Raw genomic sequence first — 22,861 nt, 5'->3', positions numbered from 1 at the left:
TCACGAGTCAGTTTACTTGAGACGTTCTTTTAGAAAGTGACGAACCACGAAATTTTTAAATTGCTAACTTATATTCTTAGAGGCCAAACATTTCCTTTGCTGTCCCTGCGAGGGCCAGTATTACTAAAATTCTTCTTATTTATTTAGTTGCGTGTTGCATTGTATCTTCTCTGCGTCATTTGAATTTAATGGTTATTTGAATCACCTATAACATTTTCAATAAACGCATCATTATTCATATTGCTATCGGTATTTGGGTTTATTAATTGGTCTGTTATATCAGTTGCCTACAAAGACGAACATAGTTCAGATAATAAAGTCACCGAATTTGGGTACTATCATAATGCACGACTATAATAACTAAACTATCAGGTAATCGTTGTCCAATCTAGCATTTAAAATTAAAAGTCCAGGGCCTACTATTAAAATTAACACTATGTAGAAGAATATTCTTGAAGTGCAATTTATTGTATAATCAGGCAGTTCAGATTCATTAACACGACAAACTTCTGTTATTTCAGAAGCACCGAAAACGGCAATATCTTTTTCCCACTGGATAATCTTCAATCAACACTATAAATAGTTAAACATATTGGTTTCAACATATCGTCATAAATCATTGTCATGACTTGACAATCACGTATGATGATTGATAAAGTTGATGAAACTATTAACAAAATCGGTCAACAAATTGACTTGTAATTGTCAATAACTAGTTTTGTTTTCTCGTTGTCTTCATCCATCACAGATGACTACAGCATGTTTTTCTATTGGTTGCTAATTCAGTAAATATCTTAAAACCTTTTCAGTCTAATTGAAGGTTTAGTGACACAATCGTGCATGCAACTCATTAATACAATCAGTCGAGAAAATCTCCTGCAGTCTGAAAACACTGTCGAATTTATCCCAACACAGAACAGTAACCTGCTTGAATATCTGGGATACCTGTTTTTGCCATCTAATTATTTCAACAAGTTATCTGTTTTTTCATTTGTTTTAACGTACCATTATGTCCATTAATCGCATAACCTATTCAAGCGTACGACCTTTCGCTGCACAAGTTACAAATAAGTACCATAAAAGACATTGTGGTGGTTGGGAATATGCGTTAAAGAGAATGAATATTAATCGTATGTCGATTCCCGAGCTGCTAAATTCTAACTGGCGATCACTAATCAACAAAGTGGACTATCTGCAATTCCTACTAAGTCAAAATATGTATCGTAATTGTGGTGTCATTACAATTAAAGAATCTTGGTTAAATGATCTACAGGACGACTGCCTAGTATCGCTACGTGATTTCAAAATTTATCGTCAGGATCAATCAAACAATAAAGAGAGGTGTGGCGGCGGTGTAGGTACGTTTGTAAACATAAACTGGTGTGTGTGTTTTAAGTTTTCAAATGACTTTATCGACTGTCTAACTCTAAGATGTTGTCCAAAACATCTGAATGAATACAAATATGTTTATGTTACCAATATCTACGTGATTCCAGACTGCACATCATCTGTTTTTGCGGATGAATTCATTAAGTTCGCTGTTACTGCCTTCATTGATTCACTTTCAGTTGTATGTGGTGATTTCAATTCATGTGACTGTAGCTTCCTTATGTCACTAGGTCACCAAAATGTAATAGGTTTTCCTACCCGTTTGAGTGCTCATTTAGACTTCGCTTTCATTAGTGATGTGGGTATATATGCGACTAGTAAACGTGCTCCATTGTCTAGCTCGGATCACTGTATAATTCGTGTTCTACCTAAAGTATATGGGAAGCATGAGAAGAGTACACTCTTACATCAAACCAAGAAAGTGAAATATATGAATTACTCAAAAGAAAATATCCGAAATCTGAAAAACATGTTTCATATGACTAACTGGGAATTATTTACAGATGACTCACTGGAAATCACTACCGATGTTGTCACTTGTTACCTTAAATTCTGTTTTGATAGTTGTTGTCCGACTGAAACCGTTTTTGTAAGGTTTAATCGACTTACATCTTTATAACTAAAACGACTACGGAGGGTAAAAGAAAAAATGTACAAGGAAAAAATCTCTAATGAAGTTCGTAAGCTAAATGGTCTGATAAACCTAGAGATTAGACGTCTGAACTGTATGTTTACTCAAAAATTCTTGTCTTGCAAAAACCCTCCAAGTATGTGACAGAGAGTTTAGGAGCGATAACCAGCTGGATAATTGTGACTTAAATAAGTCTTCTGTACGGCAGTCATCTGATGTGATGCTCCCTTAATCCACAGGTTTAAAGGATAGCTGTTTTCCTAGCTTCACTGAAAGTGATGTCCGAAGATGCTTCCAGTCACTTAATTCATCCCGATGTTTAGGATCTGATGGTATCCCAAACCCAAAAAATGTGCTGACGTCCTTTTTTATCCATTCACGACTATCTTTAACAGATCCTTCTAATCTAATCTCATACTGGAAATGTGGAGAAAGATGAAGATAATCCCCGTAGCTCAATTAGCAAGTTAATCAACGTCAACACTGACAGCTGGATAACCAACTGGCTATGTTCCTACTTCTCTGGAAGGGAACAGTACATTGTATTCAGAGGAAAGTGCTCAGAGTCCCTACTGTCTCATGAAGGTGTACCACAAGAAACTGTTCTTTCATCTCTTCTTTTCTCTTTTTTGCATGATCTGTCATCTTCCACAGTAAATACTTTCGTGAAATATGCGGATGTTCTCATTGTATGTATGCCTATCTCTACCTCTTTACATCCCATAGAAATGAATGAGTTTCGTCTCTTATTGATTGATGGTCTGTTGGTAATGGTCTCATATTTAATCCGTCTAAATGTCAAGCTGTTAACTTTAGCATGAGACATGAACGTAATCTAAACACCATTTTGAGATCCCATAATGCTTGTGCCATCGGAGACTCTTTCATAAACACAGTGTCGAAGGTCAATTATCTTGGTGTCACCTTTTCCTCTGATCTGTCTTGGTCTTCCCACGTTTTATTGTTATCAAAGAAGGTTTTCCGTCTGACTTACTACATAAAGAGATTGCATGCTCTTGGGATTACTCGCCATTTACTCTTAAAATTTGTCAATTCTTGCATATTACCTAGTATTTTTACCTTTCTCCATTGTTCTTTCCTGGGGTTTTAAGAAAAGACTTTGCTGTAATGCGGAGAGTGCTGAAGGCAGTTAGCAAGATGTGTGGTGAATCTTTCGAGGTCGTAATTTATATGGTTGTGGATAGACATTTAAAATCATGCAAACTCCTGGCAGGTGTTATTTTATCAGATAATAGCCATTCCCTTCACTCTTATCTTTCTCCTTGTATATCTTCTGGTAGAACGAGACGAACTTACATTAAAATCCATGCACGCTAGCAAAAGTATGAAAGTTCTATAATACCTTACCTAGCAAATATACTCTGTGACGAACAGGTTGTCAGAGTTAACCTAGTCAATAACCTGCATTCTTAACATGTCTTTAATTTTAAAAGTTGTTCAGTTTTCCGGTTTTCCTTAAAAACTCTTTCGTCTTTGTTACTGTTTTTTGTGTAAGTAACTTGTTGCAATACCCTATACTGATAATTCTATATTGTACCAAAATATAATATTGAATAAAGCCTTTAATAACAATAGGTTTCAAGCCATTACCCTAGACATGAGTTGGGAGTGTTCTCTAATTGGTTACAACTTATGTTCTCCCTGATAATCCCATGAGCATCACAAACGATTTATCATCTCGTAAAGATTTATCTAGCCATAGAGATCGCGCAACACCGCGGCACGGGTGTTTATTGCACATAGGCTTGGTCGATTTCAACAATTCTCAATCACTATATTTGTAAATAACTTATGTGAGGCTCGATACTTGCAGCTTAATTGTATGTATCGTCAGTCGGTTGATATGAACATAAATAACAATGAGTCTAGAGTGTGTCTTCCACGAATACACTCATATCTATCCAAAATGCACACAATTATCACTAGTTTCACATAAAAGGATTTTTGGAAACCATTCATATGTATTAGTAGTATTACTAAATTCCATCACGGTTAAGAAATAATGAGGTCGAGAAAATCTCCCCGTAACTAAATAAGCCGTATCAAACTTAACAGACTAACTGGAGCACTGGTTAGAATTATTCTTTCCCACGGTTACACTATTATTCCTTCAGTAAGCCTTCTAGTGCTGATAAAATTGGAAATCAACTCACACGGACAGCTTACCAATATAGAAGTTAATTGACTTTGTAACATAAACCAAAGGTAATGCCGATATAATATCGACACAAAATTGATTGTTTTTCTATTTCTAAACACTAAGTACTTGTACTGCCTATAAGTTGAGTTACTAACCAACGTCTATTATTACGCATCTTACGGTGATTTATTGAAATATCTCTACACGGAATCATTCTAAATTGTTACAATCCCACTTTGTTCAAATTCTAGATTTCCATATTTCGCGAGCTAATAATTAAACCAAACATTTTAAAATCACTAGATTTATTCCCCATCAGCTGCTGTCGCTTTCTTTCTGGTTTAACTTTCAGCTTATCACTACCCGAAGGATTATTGTTACTCTAGGTAAGAGAAGCTGTTGCTTAACGAGCCTCCATATCTAGTAGCGAAGGATCACTGGTGCCGCCGGATAGAAGCCAAACTTTGAGCTCAGGACAGATTCTTGGGATTAAACTTTGTACTTCTGTTGCATAAGGACAGCAAAACTTTGGGAAATGCAAATAACCATAGACTCCTCGTTAGTAAAGCGCAAGTCACAATTCAATTCGAATAGTTTAAATAGTTCTGGATGAAATAGAAGCTTTGATTTGTCTCTGTTGAGACTAACAATAGATCATCCATATTGACATCTGTATTAGAAGAACTTTTAGATAATGAAATAAAAGACATTACATTATTAGATTGTAATGATGATAAATTTGGTGAAGATGATAATAAGCTCGATATGCTAAGAACTTGAGGTAAATGATCAATGGAAAAAAAGATGTTGTTACCATCGGTTCATTATTCGATACTTTAATGGATGACCATAAACTATTAGAATTTGATGGTGTTGAAAGTATTATTGATTTAGAATGTATATTATTAACAGATGCTTCATCACCTTTGATTGTTGTCAAAGTTTGATTATCGATTGTCTTAAGTGATTGAACTGAAGATTTAGTCGTACAAAGATTTGCTGAAGTATTGTATGATGGAGGTAAATTGTTTGAAATAGATGTAATTGTTGATGGTTTTGATTGTAGTTCTTTAGTTAGAATCGAATTTTCAGTTAAACGTTTGTTGACTTGTGATATAATACTAGTTCGACGTCGTGCATTAAGTGCCTTTAATCTCCAGCGTGAATGTGTTCTCTATCATATATTGGTAATTTTTACGACACGAGTCAGTGTAGAGAATGATGTGACTTCCACGTAAGATTTTAGATAAATCAGTCACAACGTGACAAATCTACAATTATGGGATTAAGTCTATTATTAGAGTGATACTGATACCGAAGCAGAACTTAATTCTACACATCCAACTAAGGTTACTTGACACATGTTTTCATAACTGCTATTCACACTTAAAATTTTGTATTTATCGTCAGATAATGATTAAATACGTCATATCGATGAGAATGGTTTAAATATTATTCATCCAATAACAGCAAGCAGATGATACTTACCTAAGCCTGTTACCCCTCACGGAGAAACATAGGTAGCCTACTAACATTCTCCAACCAAATCTGTGCTGGATACTCCTACCAAATTCTTTCAAGTTGATCCTCATTCTTTTCATGTCCGATTCCAATTCCAGGTGCAGTGTTCTTTGCCCTTCCTCTTTCCCGTTTCCTTTCAGGGTTCCAAACAAGCGCTTGAAGCTGGATGTTTAATGAAACTTTCATTTGATTCGGCAACACTCCTTTCCCTTGTTGACCTTCAGCTAGCCTTTGATTTCAGCTCATTTTTCTCATTTCAACCTGTTGTTTTGCTGGTTAAATATCAAATGTATCACATAATATTTTCATTGGTAAAATTTTGGGTTCAGATGACTCATAAACATTGTTGCTATCTCTCAGTTGATTTGTGTGTCTTATAACTAGTCTATTTTCAACAATCACTTCATATAATACCGTCCCACATCTTTTTCTATACTCTCAAATATCCCTTTTTGGCTTGCTAGGCTGTAAATCACGTGCGCAAACTAAGTCAACTGCCTTGAACTCTCAAGTTTTCGAGCAATTCCCTTACTTATTTTTCTGTAGTCTGTTCATTCTGTCTCTCGGTTTCAAAACATCAAAATAACCTCCTTGTTTGTCGAATATTATTTTAGCTGCCTTTCTTTACGTTAAGACTCGTACTAAATTGAAAAAGAGATAGAAAAGATTTATAAAAGAACACCAAATTTGGCAAATGAAATTAGAATGATTTGAAATTAAGTGTCATATAACTCCGAAACTTCCAACGCGCTTTTTGCAAACATGCGTTTTTCCAAACCCTCCGAATTACTCTCGGCTGGTAGCAAAATCTTAAGGAACTTGATGGGGTTCGCATCTACTAGCGGTACACAACCTGTGAAAGTACGTGATTTTCATTTTCTATGACTACTCAGTAGGGATAAAAGTGTCTTTATTTATTTGATAGGACTAAGATAATATAGTGAGTCACCACTGAGTTCTTCATAAATATGCTCAAGAATTCATAATGGCGAACCACCCATATAAACAGCTGTATTCAACGTCAAGCTCGCACTAAAATTGCCGTATGATCCATCAAGCGAGTAGACCTACCACAACAGAAGAATCAGAAACCATAACTATGGCGTCCTTTTCGTATGTCCTTGTGTCAATGTGTTTCAAAGTCCCTCCACTTTACGATTACCCGGTGTCTTTGTTCATGTGTAAAGTAAGCATCTTTTGATGCCTTTATTAATCAATTAACTACATATTATGCTCTACATGGAGTTGAAATAACACAGTTTTGTTCACAGTCCTGGCTTTTAATCGCTGTTACATAGTTTATCAAGTAGTTTAGTAAATCATCAGTCAGCCAGGAAATAACGTCAAAACACAGGTGATGCAGTCGGAATAACACAAATTCGAAAACACAAAATGTCCTACGATGTCAAGATAGATGAAGCCACCATTTACGAGTAATAGTAACTATTTAGGTTAGAGGTTAAAATTTTTTAATGAATCTGAGCATTCAGATGCCTGATCTTCCTTCTGTCTGTTTTCAAATTCTTCGAAATTTGTAGTAGATCGTCGAATAATTTTCATTTCTACCCTAGGTATTACATTTGCAGCACAATTTAACTTACATTTGATATGTCGTATATAACTGGATGACTATGATATAGAGTTGAGTGAAGAATTTCTCATGTACAGTATACATCACGTCTGCTGTTTTCAGATTTCGTTAGTGCTCTACAGTCTATGTCAGCCAACGGTGCATTGCCTTTTAAACCGTCCTTTGAAAACATAACTGGTTACGCAACGCTGATTGAATCACCCATTGTGTTGTCTATAGCGTTCACTATTAAAGCAGGTGTAGAATTAAACCTGGATATTTGATTTCACGTGGCCAGATTAGTTTATCATCAAGGTTTTAATAATCTAATACCTTCAGAAGTCAGGTAAAAATACTTCCTCGGTATCCACACCCCCATACTCTATGGTATCCAAGATCTTACACAAACTTAAGCCAGAATTTTCTCCTCATACAACTTGGTTCAGAAGTCCCCTTGATGATTTTCTTTCCGAAAGTGGATTGTGTCACCTATTGAATATCAATTTGTTTGATAATGATTCATACGAACAAGGTCTATCATCTATCTAACTGACTGTAGAGCAAAGAGTAACATTTGAAACTTTCAATATCTATTTTATTTTATTTTTATTCATCTTAACATATGAAATCTGCTTATATTCGTATTCACACTTATTACTAGTCTCTCGACACATAAGATATTCTTCTCATCGCTCCTTGTCCTTCTAAACATATATTATTCCTAAACATTCAAAGTCTATAACGAAAATGAGGAAAAATTATCCTATGCTACACTTAAACAAATTAACTTCTCAGATTCATTAAATCATCATCATATATATATATATATAACATAGAAATTTGTATTTGATTATCCTTTGCAATTAATTGTGATTATCATAGCACCATTCTAAATTATTATTGCACAACTATCTATACTAATATCCGGTTTCACTCTGTATACAGTTACATAGATCTACATGTATTTACCCGAATGCAGCAAAGAGTATATTCTTATTTAATTTTTTTATTTATTTAAATTGTTGGTTTACTTCAAAGGTCGATATTCACTACACAATTAATAATATTGTCATGGTTTGACTCTTTCACTAGATTTCATTTCTTTTATCGCTCTTTTTTCCTTCTAAATAAATATTATTTTTAAGATTACGAAGATTGTAATTAAGACAATAACTTGTGTTACACGTAAATTAACGTCTCAGACTCGTTTTATCTTCACTATGTATATATGACTCATACATATTGATATTACCAAGTAATGAGAATATAAAGTAGACAGTAATTCGAATCTGCATTATACACGAGGTACTGTTGATCATACCCTCGGTTAGCACATCGTTGTAGACTGAATTTATATAAGCTAAATACGCAGCATTGCCTGACAAACATTTTAAACGGGATCTAAGATTGCAGAAAACTAATAGCCAAACCTGCCGAAAATTTCTAGTATTCATATCCTCTGTTTGACCATGGAACTCAGTGATTGGAAACTTGGGAGGCAGTGGTCAGGTAAAACATTCTAGTGGATAGTTTCTGACGAAAGATAGTTGATAGTGATTAAGCAGAATAATTAATTTGTGATCAATAGTTTGTCTCGTTTATACAAATGGATAATTTACAAATAGATGTGCGATCGTGTCGGCTTGTGTCTATACTTACGAGTGGTTGATATTTAAACAGATATATTACCCAGGAGCATTTATAGGCTGTTAATGTTAGTTAAAGAACCACGAAAGTCGATTGTAATCGTAGTTGATTAGTTAGTTCTATCAATTCAACTAATTATTTGGGTTTAAATAGAAATCAACATTGATATGAAGCAACGAATGTTCACAGTGATTGATTAATATAGAAGACGATGAAAATGAAAAAGAATGCAATCATAAAGATTATAATGAAATGATGCGATACTCGACGTCTTGTTCACCAATATGGATCACCAACGCAATGTCCTAACCTCTAGACCGCAGCGACGTTTTACTAGTCCACAGTTCACTCCAGAATTCATGCCTGAAACGTAGAACAAGCAACCCCTTAGTTATTTATCTTCAGTTTAACAGACCTGTGAAACCATTTTCTTGGTATCTGTTAAGATGAGAGGCATGGTTGACTGTACCTAGTTGATCTGGTGCCGAACTCATGACAGTACAAACAAAGTCGTTCAAAGCGCTTGAAATGTAGAGCTTTTCTTTGTAAGTGAAACTATCTTGAGTAAGAATACCTGATCCGTTTCCCATTATCTGCATGCAACTGAGCAACAGTTTGTATGCAGTTTTAGCGCTCGCGATGCGCTGAGCTAAAAGTGGGAACCTCTAAAACTTGGCGCTTATTGTTCGATGCATTATGAGCGGTCTATTTTAGAGACCTGTACCTTCTACAGAGACTTTTAACTACAGAATTTAGTGACATGCAAAAACAGGAACTAAACGCGATGTTTGCGTTAAACACGACATTATTGCGACGCGAACGGATCTTCTTTATTCAGTGATAATCTGTAAAAATCTACTAACATAAAACCGAGGTAACTAGTTGGTGTACATCATCTGAAAACAAAAATACACATTATTGGACATATAATCCATGGGCGTCGGGTTTAAAGTTTTCTGTCTGACGGTCGCTGCGATATGTCAAGTGACATACCAGATTCAGCGTTCACTGGTTGGAGATATTATTTTAATTCCTACACCGTAAAAGGCCGTTTTAATGTAAGTTGCGCACTAATTCGAGAGTAAGAATGCTAAATGCTGTGTAATTAATTAGGAAAATACTTTTTAACCATTAGGCAGAATATATGCATTCCAGCGACATGACGTAAAGTAGGAATGCATTACATCACGACAGCAGTTGACAAACGAGACTGTCTGACGCATCTCCTCTGTATCCATATTTTCTTACGAGATATCCCCTTCATTTTCCTCCTTTTTTTCTCGTTTGCTTGTGATGAACATACCGTTGTTTCCCAACCGACAGTTGATCTGAGTGTACCTTAACGAACAAGCCTGTGAAAAGTGTCATATAGATGTGGAGTACCACCTTAGTGTGGTTTGTCTATTGTTATCACAAATTAAAAGTTTCAGTTGATTTGGTTACAAAAGTGAGATGAAAATACTTGTCAGTTCATCAAGACCACATTTGTTTTCATCAATAATTTTATAGGAATAGCCCATCTACAAAGTCGGGGGTATCGTACCCACTTTAAAGCCCAGAGAATTAATGATAATGGGACAAACCCAGTTCATGTATTGTGAAAACTAATTTATTGCATGTTTTATTTATTTGCAGATTGTAATGGCCAATTACGCAGTCTTGATCGCCGGCTACGCAATTTGGCGAATGAGGTCAAGGAAGAAAAAAGCTTTGGAGAAAGATAAAACCCAATGATATTTTAAAATAGTATAAAAAGTCTCCGTAAATTGCCATTTGTGTAACCAGTTGCGTCTTGTCCTACTGAAATAGAAATTCTTTAGAGATACAACTAGTGTTCTCGATAATTCAGAGACCGATCTTTTTATTGTTTTCGAGCTTGCGTACCATTCGTTGAGACATTCATTTAGTTGGTTGCAACAACTGTCTCTTGCTTAAACAAACGGTTCATCCGTGAACATTTCTGCCAGTTTCATGTTAAAACAAAAATCCGTTATACCACTAAAATAAACTTCATATTTGTTCTCGAAAATACCCATATTCCAGAAGTTACGGGATATGGCGATTGATATCAGTGCTTGCCTCTGTTTGTTAGTTGTTGTAACGGTAGATCTTCTGGGCAAGCTAAAATAGATACTAATTACTAGGCATCTGCAATTATCTAACGATTCCTAGTTTGGACCACAATGTTATTAAGTACTGTCTCTTTATAGTGGTAGCAAGTTTTGGAGAGAACAAGACTTTTTAAGGAATTTAGGAAAATACATTTTAGGTCGCCGCGTGAAATAAAGTTGCTAGACGCTATGTCATTGGTAGAGTTACGGAGGCAACAAAATTGCATGGTTGGATTGTGGGAACAATAGATGGATGTTCGCATCTGTTAGAGTGAGTCCCATTTAGTGCATGGGTGTACTGTGGCGACAGGGTTATAAGAAGCTCCCCCAAAAATATCATCGGTTTAGTATAATGACGGTTCACTTCTATATTCGATTATATTTTGACCACTTGGTTTCCTAACGGCTGACTCTGAATGCGACTGTTCTAATCGTACCAACAAAGAATGAGCAACATGTATGCCAGTAAATTTCACGAGGATTTCATTTCTAGACATGCTGCGTGAAAATCACATTGTCTAGGTATTCTATCCATATATATATATATATATCAATGCATCTATGGACTTACCTTTGTAAGGGATTCGGTGTCTCGCCTGTACCTGACCCTTAAGTGGCCCCCAAATGCCGTGGCACGGTCGAGGACAATCCGCTCACCCACTCGTGGCTACTGCGAGGGGAGTCGTACTCACCGCCTTCTAGCAAGGGGGTGTTGTTTAGGAAGTTGAGAAGACGAAGAGCAAATGTCCGATGCTTTTCCAGGTTGATGGACCCACCTAGGTGAGCTGGAAAACCCTGATTCCAAACAAATGATTCACATGGAGTGCAGGATCCAAAAAGTGTATGAACCTGTTGCTCGTCACCGGCCACTATAGGACTGCATCTCCTGATGTTCCACTGCCTTGTGGATTATACTTTTAGGTCGAAGGCTCCGGGTGTGACCCTCTAAGAAAACCACTTGCTTCGGTTTGGGCACTCGGACAGCGTCCCAGCCCTCACACATAGCATTAACAACGGTTGCTGGCCCCATTGTTATCGTGTAGCGCATATGTATCTAGTGTCCCCTTTTACTAATGTGTGTTCAAATGGTACTCCATCTCATTGCACCACCAAAATTTCATCCCCTATTTAGTCTGTCAATCAATCGATGAATCCTCACTTCGGAAGATACCAGACCTAGACTCGCCAAGCTACTGGACTTTTGTAGCGGCTCATACGATACTAGTAGAAAGGGATTTCTCAGAGCTGCAATTACTAAATAACTCACTAAATTTAAACCGATTATAAACAACTAATCCAGCTTGATGTGTAATTATATGGTCTGTAGTATGCCATATCTGATTCTCATTTCTTCCATAATCCAATTACGTCATGATAAGTTAGAAGGTCAATCAATGACACGAAGTTATCTTCAGACAATTCGCGAACTCGTCAGTCAGCTACAACGTAGGACCAGGCACCTATATGCATCGGTCCAAGTTGCCATACCTCATTAACACAAGATGGACACCGGATTCATAAAAGTAGTTAATTAAGAGGTGGTAATATATAAAAGAAAGATTGCATATATGGATATAGTACAGGGAGAAAGATATGAAGCGATTTTAATCTCTTAGTTAAAGAGGAGACAGAGTGGATACACCGACGCCATTGTAATCGATGCTGATATATTTATTTTAACACATAGATATTGGTACAAGAAGGCACCAAATACATATGCGTCACACAAATCTCATTCGACATGTGTGAGGGCTGTGATACTGCCCGGGTGCCCAAACCGAAGTATGTGGTTTTCTTAGGGGGGCACTCCCCGAGCCTTCGACCTGAAGGTCTGATCCACAAGGCAGTGGAGCATCGTAAGGAGATGCAGTCCCATGGTAGCCGTTGACCAACGATTGGTTCATACGTCATTTGTTCCCGCAGGATACTGGAGCTCATGTGCACCATTGGTTTGGAATCCGGATAAAGCGCCGGACATTCGCTTTTCGTCCTCTCATTTTCGTAAACAACACCCCCGCCACGAGAAGGCAGTGAATGGGACTTCCCTGGCAGAGGCTATATTTGCGTGGCCATGTGAGAGCATTTCAAGAAGGAGAGCAGACTCTCCCCACTCTCGGCCGTACCAGGACATTTGAGGGCGATCGATTCTGAGCCGTCACCAAGAGTCCTGAACCATTGGTTACGAGAGTCACGCGGACTCCAACCAAGTAGCCTGCATTTACCAGCATGGCTCAGACTAGAAGTTAGTGACTTCAAGCACTGATGCCACGTTTTGGTTTGGCCGCCCCTAACTTTCTTCCTACCATCTCCAACACCAGTTAGCATTGCATGTCGTGGTAATCGGTGTTCAGGCATACGTAACACATGACCCAACCATCTCAGTCGATGAAGATCCACAATCTCATCAACTGATTTACCATCATTCCCTAATACCCTGCGTCTAATCTCCCTATTGCATACCCGGTGATCCCAGCAGATGTGAGCATTATTTCTAAGGCATCTGTGGTCAAATACTAGTAGCTTACGAGTGTCTTCTACTCTTAATGGCCATGTTTCGCTGCCGTAAATTAAAACAGAACGGACTGCTGCGCAGTATACTCGTCCTTTTATTGATAGACGGATATCTCGCCTTCGCCATAGGTGACGTAAGTTGGCAAAAGAAAAACGAGCTTTCTGAATCTGCGCAGAGGCTTCGTCAGAAACCAACCCATTAAGGCTGATCAGACTTCCAAGATAAGTGAAGTTGTCGACGCGTTCGACTACTTCACTCCCTATCCTTAGTTCAGGTGTTGACCCAGACCAGTCCTGAAGCAACAACTTGCATTTAGAGGGAGAGAAGCACATTCCAAACATTCTGGCATTGTTGCTTAGTGCTACCAGAAGACTCTGCATCCTATCAGCGTCTTCACCAAACAGGACTATGTCATCTGCATATTCTCAGTCGATAAGTGGACCTCCTGGAAGGAGATCAATACCCGAGAATGTTATTTCCATCAGTAGGTCTATGATGAAGTTAAACAAAAATGGAGAAAGTGGCCAGCCTTAACGGACACCAGTTGAGGTTTCAAAAGCAGATGACAGTTCGCCATAAGCTCTGAGTCGACTGGTAGTGTTCGAGTAAAGAGCTTTTACAAGGTTTATGTACTTCTGGGGTACGCCTTTCAATGACAGACACTGCCACAGAATCTCGCGGTCTACCGAGTCAAATGCTGCTTTCAAGTCAAGAAAGACCACCACTATCCGCAAACTTCATACTATAAATTCTTAAACCCATATTTGTATGCGGAAATCTACTCGTAAATTTCTACTATTATCTACAGTATCATCTGTTAAACTGTGTTTTTATAAATAACGTCAGTAGGATCCATCATCAATAAACAATATGCGGCGATCCAGGACACTACAAAGCTAGTAGACCCTACCACCGTTCAGTGGTTACTATGATAGTTCTACAACGCACTCAGAAGAAATATCCGAAAGACGATACATTTTTAGAAAATTGGCTCATCAGTATACCTTGAATTAACTTCATATTCATATTCCTAGCTCTTCTCATAAAACTTCTTTACGGTCATTAGCATTCGCGAATGCTTTGTCTATATTCAAACGTTGTACCTGTTTTGTAAATCAGGGAACATTTTGCAACTGTACTCTTATCTACTTCTTAGAAGAGCATACTTTCCTCTCGACGGTGTAATCTAACTTTCACGTAGGTGGTTTTCCGGAAATTTGTTCAATTCTCAAGTTGGTTTCACATAAGCTGCGAAATTGTTACAAATAGTATTTTGACTAGAAGAAATCGTACTCACCGTGAGACCCGAATGCTCCAGGCCCGATCTCATGAACTCCTGCAGAGTCCTAAGCTGAGATGTAACAGCTATTCAGTAACCCCGGTTTTACGGTTTAGATCGTATAAGTCGTGTAACTAACAACCTACATACTTCACGATGAGATTTGTAGGTTTATACTGTTCCCCAAAATACTACCGTACTTTTAGACACATTTCATTCTTTTTCTTTCAGGATTTTATGGTTAACTCGATTTTCAAGTTAGAAACCTTGCGTAGCTTTTATGATGTGTACGTAAATCAAGTCGTAGATATGTATGCAGCCGAAAGACTACTCCGATTCTTGTAAATATCTTAGATTATCGAATAATGAAATAATAAGACTAATCACAAATTCTTATTATAAGGTTGCGGTTTCTGAATTACTTGGGGCCATTGAATTACGTTTAGAAAAGCTTTCCTATAACGTATTTCGAAATGCTTTAATCCATAAAACTTCTTAATTCACCAATGAGATGTATTGTTTGTTAATAAGATCTATAATAACTGATATAGTATAGATTTATGGTAATGAATATAACAGTTTATACGAAAGAAAACGAGACAGATATAAAAGTTTATTTGATTGTAGATATAATTAACTTGAAGATAAGTGCGGATTACACTCCTATTTTTCAAAATCTTGTGTATAAAACCACATTTTTATGAACCAATACACACTAGAGTAGGAAATTAGACTCATTGTGCAATACAAAAGCCCCCACATTCAAACCAGCATATAATTTTCATTGAGAATGGAATATACATAACTCTATCTATGGTTACATATAAGGAGCAAAGTGTGTTAATCAAATATAGGCAATATATATATATATATATAAATATATAAAGAATCTATAAGTCCTCGACAATATTGAAGTCACTAAAACAACCTATTTAAACATAAGGTCATTTAACTATGATCAAATCGTTGACTGTCAATATCTTACACGGAGAACCATTGCCTTATAAAGTACGTCGCATACCCAGAAAGAATTTGAGTAGTATAAGATTATTAAAACGACATAAGTAGTAGGTAATCACTAAAGTACCCATAATAGACATTATTCAGAAGGTCGATGGAAGACGTGAGAAACAGGGGAAGAGCTGACATAGCTTCAAATCACCACTAAGAGGTGGTTTCCAAGATGAAACTGAAGGTAAAGAAACAGTGCAAAACTGGGGAAACAGCATTAAAAAGGTCCAATACACTCTTCCTCCAACATATTGACAAACTCAATCAATTCCACAGAACTTTCAACAACAGCTACCACGCCTTACAAGATCTACTCAAAGAAGAAGAAACTACTATTGAGGACAGCTCAAAAGGGATCAGAGAAGCACCATCAAATCAGTAGTGGGAAAGCAGCATGACCTGACAATATATCAGCCGAAGCACTCAAGTCACACAGATGTAATTATACCTACTTCACGTTCTATTCAGGAAGATTTGTGAGGAAGAACAAACGCCGACAGACTGGGAAGAAAGACACGTCATCAATATATCAAAATAAAGAGATTTGAACAAATGTGTGGGCTCAGCTACAGAAGCACCAGAAAACGTCGTCCACAGAGTGTCGCTGAACCGAATGAAGGTTTCAGTAAACATCCAGCTTCAAGATCTACAGGTCGGATTCCGTAAGGACCGGTTGTACACAGACCGAATCGCGACACTACGCATCATCGTTGAACAATCAATTGAATTGAACTCGTCACCATACATCAAATTCCTTGACTATGAGAAGGCGTTGGACAGAGTGGATAGGAGAATCTTTTCTGATGACCTAACTTTTCTATCCTGTACACATAGACAAATGCAGGTCAAGACAGCCACTGTGACAGAAGCCTCAACGTACACAAGGGAAGGGCAACATCATTGAATACAACACAGAGAACACTAACTCAACCACACTTGATGGAGAAGCTCTGGAACAGGTGGAGACTTTCATGTACTTGGTCAGCAGCATCATCAGTGAACGAGGAGGATCGGATGCAGACGTAAAGGTAAGGAACTCAAAACAATTGCCAATCAATATAAAATTCAGAATCTTCAATACGAACGTCGGGACATTTCCACTGTACGGAGATAAAACTTGGACTACTACTACAACCATCATCAAAAAGATACAAGTATTTATAAACAATTATCTACTCAAGATACTGAATGTCGTTTGACCGAATACCACGAGCAACAGCCTACTGTGGGAAAGAATAAACCAGCTTCGAACTGAAGAGGAAATTGGGGAGATACGCTGGAAGTGGATAGGACATGCATTACAGAAATAACCCGATTGCATCACGAGGCAAGCGCTTGCTTGGAATCCTGAAAGGAAACGGGAAAGAGGAAGGGTAAAGAACACTGCACCGGGAATTGGAAGCAGACATAAAAAGAATGAGGATCAACTTGAAAGAACTTGGTAGGAGTATCCAGCACAGATTTGGTTGGAGATTGTTGGTATGTGGCCGATATGATGGAAAGAAAAGTCAATTTTCAATTGATTTACTCATTGAGTTTTGTTCAAGATTACTTCCGTTTTGATTCAATGTAATGATTACTCAATATAGTATTTGTTTTCTTTTCTCGTATGATATTTTATTCTGCATAATATGCGATATTCCTGTATTCCATTGACATGAACCATGCTCAGTATGTGATTTGTTATAACTCTAAGTATTTTTCATATATGTGATCTCATCCTAATTATTAATCAAAACGGGTGTACAATCAATATATAAATGAGTGTATTTTCTACTAGAGTCGCCGTCGTCTTCGTGTTTCGGGGTTAATAAATCATCACTTGTATCAGTCTTTGTGTTCTTACTTTCGTGGGAGTTGCAGAGGTCCATCGTTCCGAGTATAAGTGATAAGCGTTTCCGACATAACAATCAGCGACGACCAGATACAAAAAGTAGCATTAAAAGAACCAAGACTATAAGCATTCAAACGACAAGTTATAACATTGGCCTATGCTCCTCTACGTGAGGGTCGGAGTCTAAAAGTGATCACCAAGTCTGAGATGCAGGTTTACATATAAATGACGAGTCCCAAGTATGAAGAAATGCGCGTCCTAGATTCCACTGCATTCCATTTATTCTTTACACACTTGTTTCATAATGGCAATATTGAAGCAGTCCGCACAGAATGCATATATCCCAAAGAAGAATAATCACATTTCAGTTAAAATATCAATACCGGGGTCATCTAAATCATTACAAAATATATTGGATGAAGTTGTAAACTTTGCAACGGTTGTGTCAATAACGTGCTTGCAGAGATAATGAAATAAAAATAGATACAACCGTGTTTATATAGATTTACAGATACACAATCTAGAGAGATATATGTATCAATAAAACGAGATCTATACAAGATTTATATACGAGAACAATATAGATAAAGAATTAGATTAGTTTTAGGAAAAGAATCTATTGAATTTTATCCCAAAATATTTTTAGAATATCTTTCATAAGATGAGCATAGTTGCATGGTATCAACCATAACAGTGGTAGTAGTGAATTTTCTCGTCTGTTTATCATCAGAAATTGTTATTGATTAACTCCACAAAAGAAGGGAATTTACAAGATGTACAATTAATTATAGGATGGGACCAGTTCATATTTTAAAACTACAATTTAAGCATAACAGATTACTACATGGGAATTTCTGTAACAAATTGAATAGCTTATCAAGCACATTGGGTGACTAATTTTCAGTTAAATTAACTTCAGGTATATGTAAATTTGTAGAGAAAACTTGGGAAAAAGGAATAGAAAAATGTCAATAAAATCTCGATATATATATATATATATATATATATATATATATATATATATATATATATATATATATACTCAACTAATTAAAAGGATACTACCCTAAGTCCACGTTCTGATGGATCAATCATAAGTAATCCATTCGGTAAAAATAATTTCTCATTTAAATCCGCAACAGCTAAAGTCACTTTATGCAATACCTGGAACAGTTACAGACAAAAATAACCCATCACGAATCATTATGAATTATCGGTAGAATATTGTATATTGAAGAATGATTATGAAGAACACGATAAATAATAAGTAATAAGATAAATCTATAAGAAACAATAACAGCATAAACGAAAATTCATCATTGCCAAACTACTTTGTGTTACGTCCATTAGGATTAAGTTTAAGAATTAGCAATATAAGCCACGATTGGTCGAAAAAATGCTTACGAAGTAATTAGTAATTTTAAAAAATGAATATCTTTATATTGTCTATGACTTCACTATATTCTACTCTGCATTTTACGGTTTGTGAACAGATTATATTTGTGTCTGTAACTTACTTTTGGATTTTCGGTTGGATATTGTGTAACGTATGACCTAATCTAATGGTCTAGTTATCTAGTATATCGATCGATTCTCCAAACTAATGTTTGGTTAATTATTCTACTACCTACTAGTTGTATTATCTCGTGACAAACGGTAAATCATTCATTTCCTCCGTAATATCAATTATCTAGAGTCAGAATTTGCCAAAGTCATAATGAGAATGAAGTTCAAACTGTCATCCCATTATGGAGTCGATAAAATGAAAGTGAATATGAATACTTATCAAAGTTATTAGAAGTTCGTCATAAATTAACTGAAGTCAAAAAATAATAACCAATGAAAACAGACGTTTACTATGAAAACGTAATATCTGGAAATATATTCGTTCAGTGATCAAGTAGTTTCTTAACTCCACAACGTTTTACTTGTCGTCATTAAAATTAAAACCATTTTCAGATTTGAGTTGTTTTCTAAACCATCATGGTCTTAAATCCCTGGAAGAGGTAATATAAATCAGGAGAGAGAGAGGAGAACACATCACAGCGTCCTAAAAATAGATTGTTTCAAACAAACCGCTGAATACTTTTGTTGTTTAGTTTTCATTTCGTCGGAAGTTTATTTCCTAAATAAACTAATCAATAGTAGTTAAATCAGAAAAAACTTATCATATACCCTTTAATTTGATTGCTTAATTTAACACATCATTTATTCAATAATAATCAAGGTAGAAACTGACAAAGATATGCATTGACCCAAGTTCCCTCACCTGATTAATATGGCGAGGTGAGTTGCGGTAGCAATAATCATAAGAAAGACTAAACCTTAAAAATATGGTGCTAAAAGACTGAATTAGAAAGAAAGTATGAAGAAATGCAGGAATTCAAAATCGAAAGGATGATAAACAACAAATGTATCTCTACCGCTGTGACTGATTTCAAACTATTATACTCAACGTCTATCATGACTGATCGTGATTATCATACATACCCCAATCAATCAGTCTGAATACATTTACTTGTTTCAGTTCACTAGTTAATGATATCATAGACTGGTGTTAGGTTTCAATTTGGTCGCACCTACTTTTTCTCTTACTCCTACGCCAGTTGAGGTAGACGGTGATTAGGGACACGTAACATGTCTCAATCATCTCCGAGTAATATTCACATTTTTTAAATACCATCACCAAACAATGCGAGAGTTTAATAATAATAATAATAATAATAATGATAATAATAATAATAATAATTAACAATTATCACATTTTCATGTTAATTCCCAAGTCTTTTTACATGTCAAAAAATAACAATATGAATCGAACTTAGTGTGATACCGTATCAGTTTTAAGGTTTTTAAAAAGTCATCTGAATTTCTACTCGTGACTTAATGAATAGTTAATGGATTGCATATAGTGATTAGTTTATAATGGACCAATCAGCACATAAATAAATCCTAATCAGTTAGTCAGTTGTAACCTGAATACAAATTGGTACAAATTTGTATCAACTCAAGTTGAAATATTTCACATCAATAAAGAGATAAGATGAAAGATAACTTGACATGGTTTAGAAATAGAGACCTTTAATTTATGATGTTCATGAGACGGTTAAAATTGATAGTTGATGCTTAAATGACACTAATAAAAAAATACAACGAAATAAATTTACTCATTTCTTTTTATAAATAAAGAACGAATTTCTAGCATTTAGTAAAGTGCATACGACAGTTATATTTATAGAGTAAAAAATTTCTGTGCCCAATACTGATTAAACTTCGGTACCAAAAAATTAAATTGCTAGAATTAACATGTAGTTATAAGACTTCCCAAACACTTAAAAATCATCTTACCTTGTCATAATGTGTCTTCATGCATAAAAATATCAGATATGCTGTTAAACAACCAAATAAGTTCTCTAGACAAACAGAAGAATTAATTGTTTCAGCTTCATCGAATAATTTATTCAAACGAGCGATTGCATCAGCGTATCGATTAGGAGGAATCTATGCGTAAAACAATAAATGATCGTAAACATTAGTGAATAGTAATATAAGTAATGAGGAAAAATCTGCTTTTCCCAACTAATTTAAATCAACGATAACACAACAACTTACACGTCCACGAAGTTGTAAAGGCATTGGTAAAGTTTGAAATCGTACTGCTGTACCAGATGAATAATCACGTTGAATGAAAATACGTTCACAAGGCACCATAGAGTTATTAGGCCGTTCTTCACTACCCATAACTATGATAATAACTGTCTATTTACCCTAAAATGTATAATGTTTAAATAAAGGACAGATTGGAATTTATAGATATAGTTCTATTGTTTGTAAAGTTTACGAAAGTAAAAATTTTGAAGGCGAACCTGTGTGAGTTTATGTGTTAATATACACAGATTCAAAATAAAAGTATATGTAAACTATAGTTTCACTTGGTTAATATTGAGTTGAACAAAAGTGAGCGGGATCCACCTACCAACAAGAACACGAAACTATTTCAATCTGTTAGGCTTCAAAGTAAACTGGTCCGTTCAACTATATTTTACACATTTATGTGATTATTGTTCTTTAAGGGAGGTGGGATTATGCTATGAATTTTTGTAACAAACAAAAATAATTAATGCTAGGAACATAAAAAACTGGACATATCATGTAAGTAATAAAAGATACACTAAGTTCAGGATTAAACCACTTGTTACTTATTTAATCGTGATCAGAATCTGACCTTTGATTTGTAAGTTGAATCAATAACACTTTAATAACTTCTTAAACAATAACCTATGTAACTAGAAAGTATAAGGCAGAAATGTCAAAAATCAACTGACCATTTGTCAAATATAAGATAATGACCCTGAACGAACTTAACACAACTATTGCAGATGTGTTCATAGTGAAAATTTCAATTACAACCATAGTATAAAATAAACTTCATTGAATCAGAAGCGAAATGTTTGAATTTGATTTAAGTTGACAATTGGGAATCACATTAAGTAACTTTCCAATGAAATTTAAATCCAACCGATAATCAGTTTTCACAAGTCAATCAAGTGAATTGATATACTCAGAAGTTTATAGTTTACATGTACCAATAAACCACATACTTCAACCATGAATTCATACAAATCAGAGAATAAATATGGGCTTCAAAGTATATTTGTTGTGAGGGAAAGACACACTATGCAATTACTTGAACATAAGTAAATGAAGTGTCTTTTAAACCTATATTATGATAGATGATATTTAAGTGCTTAAATCATTATCAGAAAGGGTTTTGTGGAGATTTCAGAAATTTCACTAGTTGGAATTGAGAAAATTGAAGCTAGACCACCATGGAAAGCCTGGAAGCACTGGACGGCCGTTTCGTCCTAGTATAGGACTCCTCAGCAGTGCACATCCACTATCCCGCCCCCCGCGAGTCTCGAACCCAGGATATCAGTCTCGCGCGCGAGACATATATTACATATCCCCAACCACCGCATACGATGACCATCAATACTGTCTGTAGATGTTGGTTGGGAGATAACTAGGGGTGGCCAAATCGAAACGTAACTTTAGTCCTTGAAATCATTGACTATTGATTTGAATCAAGTAAGTGAATTCAGACTGGATGATTGGTGTATGTATGTTAACAGCGGTCAGTTGTCGTAGGTGTTGGGTAAGACGGTTCAGAAGTGTTTGCAATGACACAGGTGCAT

The 22,861-nt window shown here is 35.9% G+C and overlaps 1 protein-coding gene across 2 annotated transcripts in view; it reads right to left on the bottom strand.

Annotated features, from left to right (window-relative positions):
• The window catches only part of GOLGA7_1 (Golgin sub A member 7), a 41,552-nt gene extending 20,117 nt beyond the window's left edge, over positions 1-21,435 (bottom strand). The window contains exons 1-4 of one of the 2 annotated variants that reach the window (XM_051213240.1): positions 21,279-21,435; positions 21,015-21,167; positions 18,729-18,830; positions 15,317-15,628 (exon numbers count right to left, since the gene is read on the bottom strand). In XM_051213240.1, the coding sequence (XP_051069198.1) occupies positions 15,584-15,628; positions 18,729-18,830; positions 21,015-21,167; positions 21,279-21,407 (429 nt within the window). In that variant the 5' untranslated portion in view covers positions 21,408-21,435 and the 3' untranslated portion in view covers positions 15,317-15,583. Of the gene's footprint in view, positions 15,633-18,728; positions 18,831-21,014; positions 21,168-21,278 lie in introns of those variants that run through there. The other variant, XM_051213241.1, reaches the window with a different exon arrangement.
• Positions 21,436-22,861: the final 1,426 nt, after the last annotated feature.

The sequence above is a fragment of the Schistosoma haematobium genome, chromosome 3 (assembly GCF_000699445.3).
Source record: "Schistosoma haematobium chromosome 3, whole genome shotgun sequence".
Lineage (NCBI taxonomy): Eukaryota > Metazoa > Platyhelminthes > Trematoda > Strigeidida > Schistosomatidae > Schistosoma > Schistosoma haematobium.
This window is presented reverse-complemented; position numbering and strand designations above follow the sequence as displayed.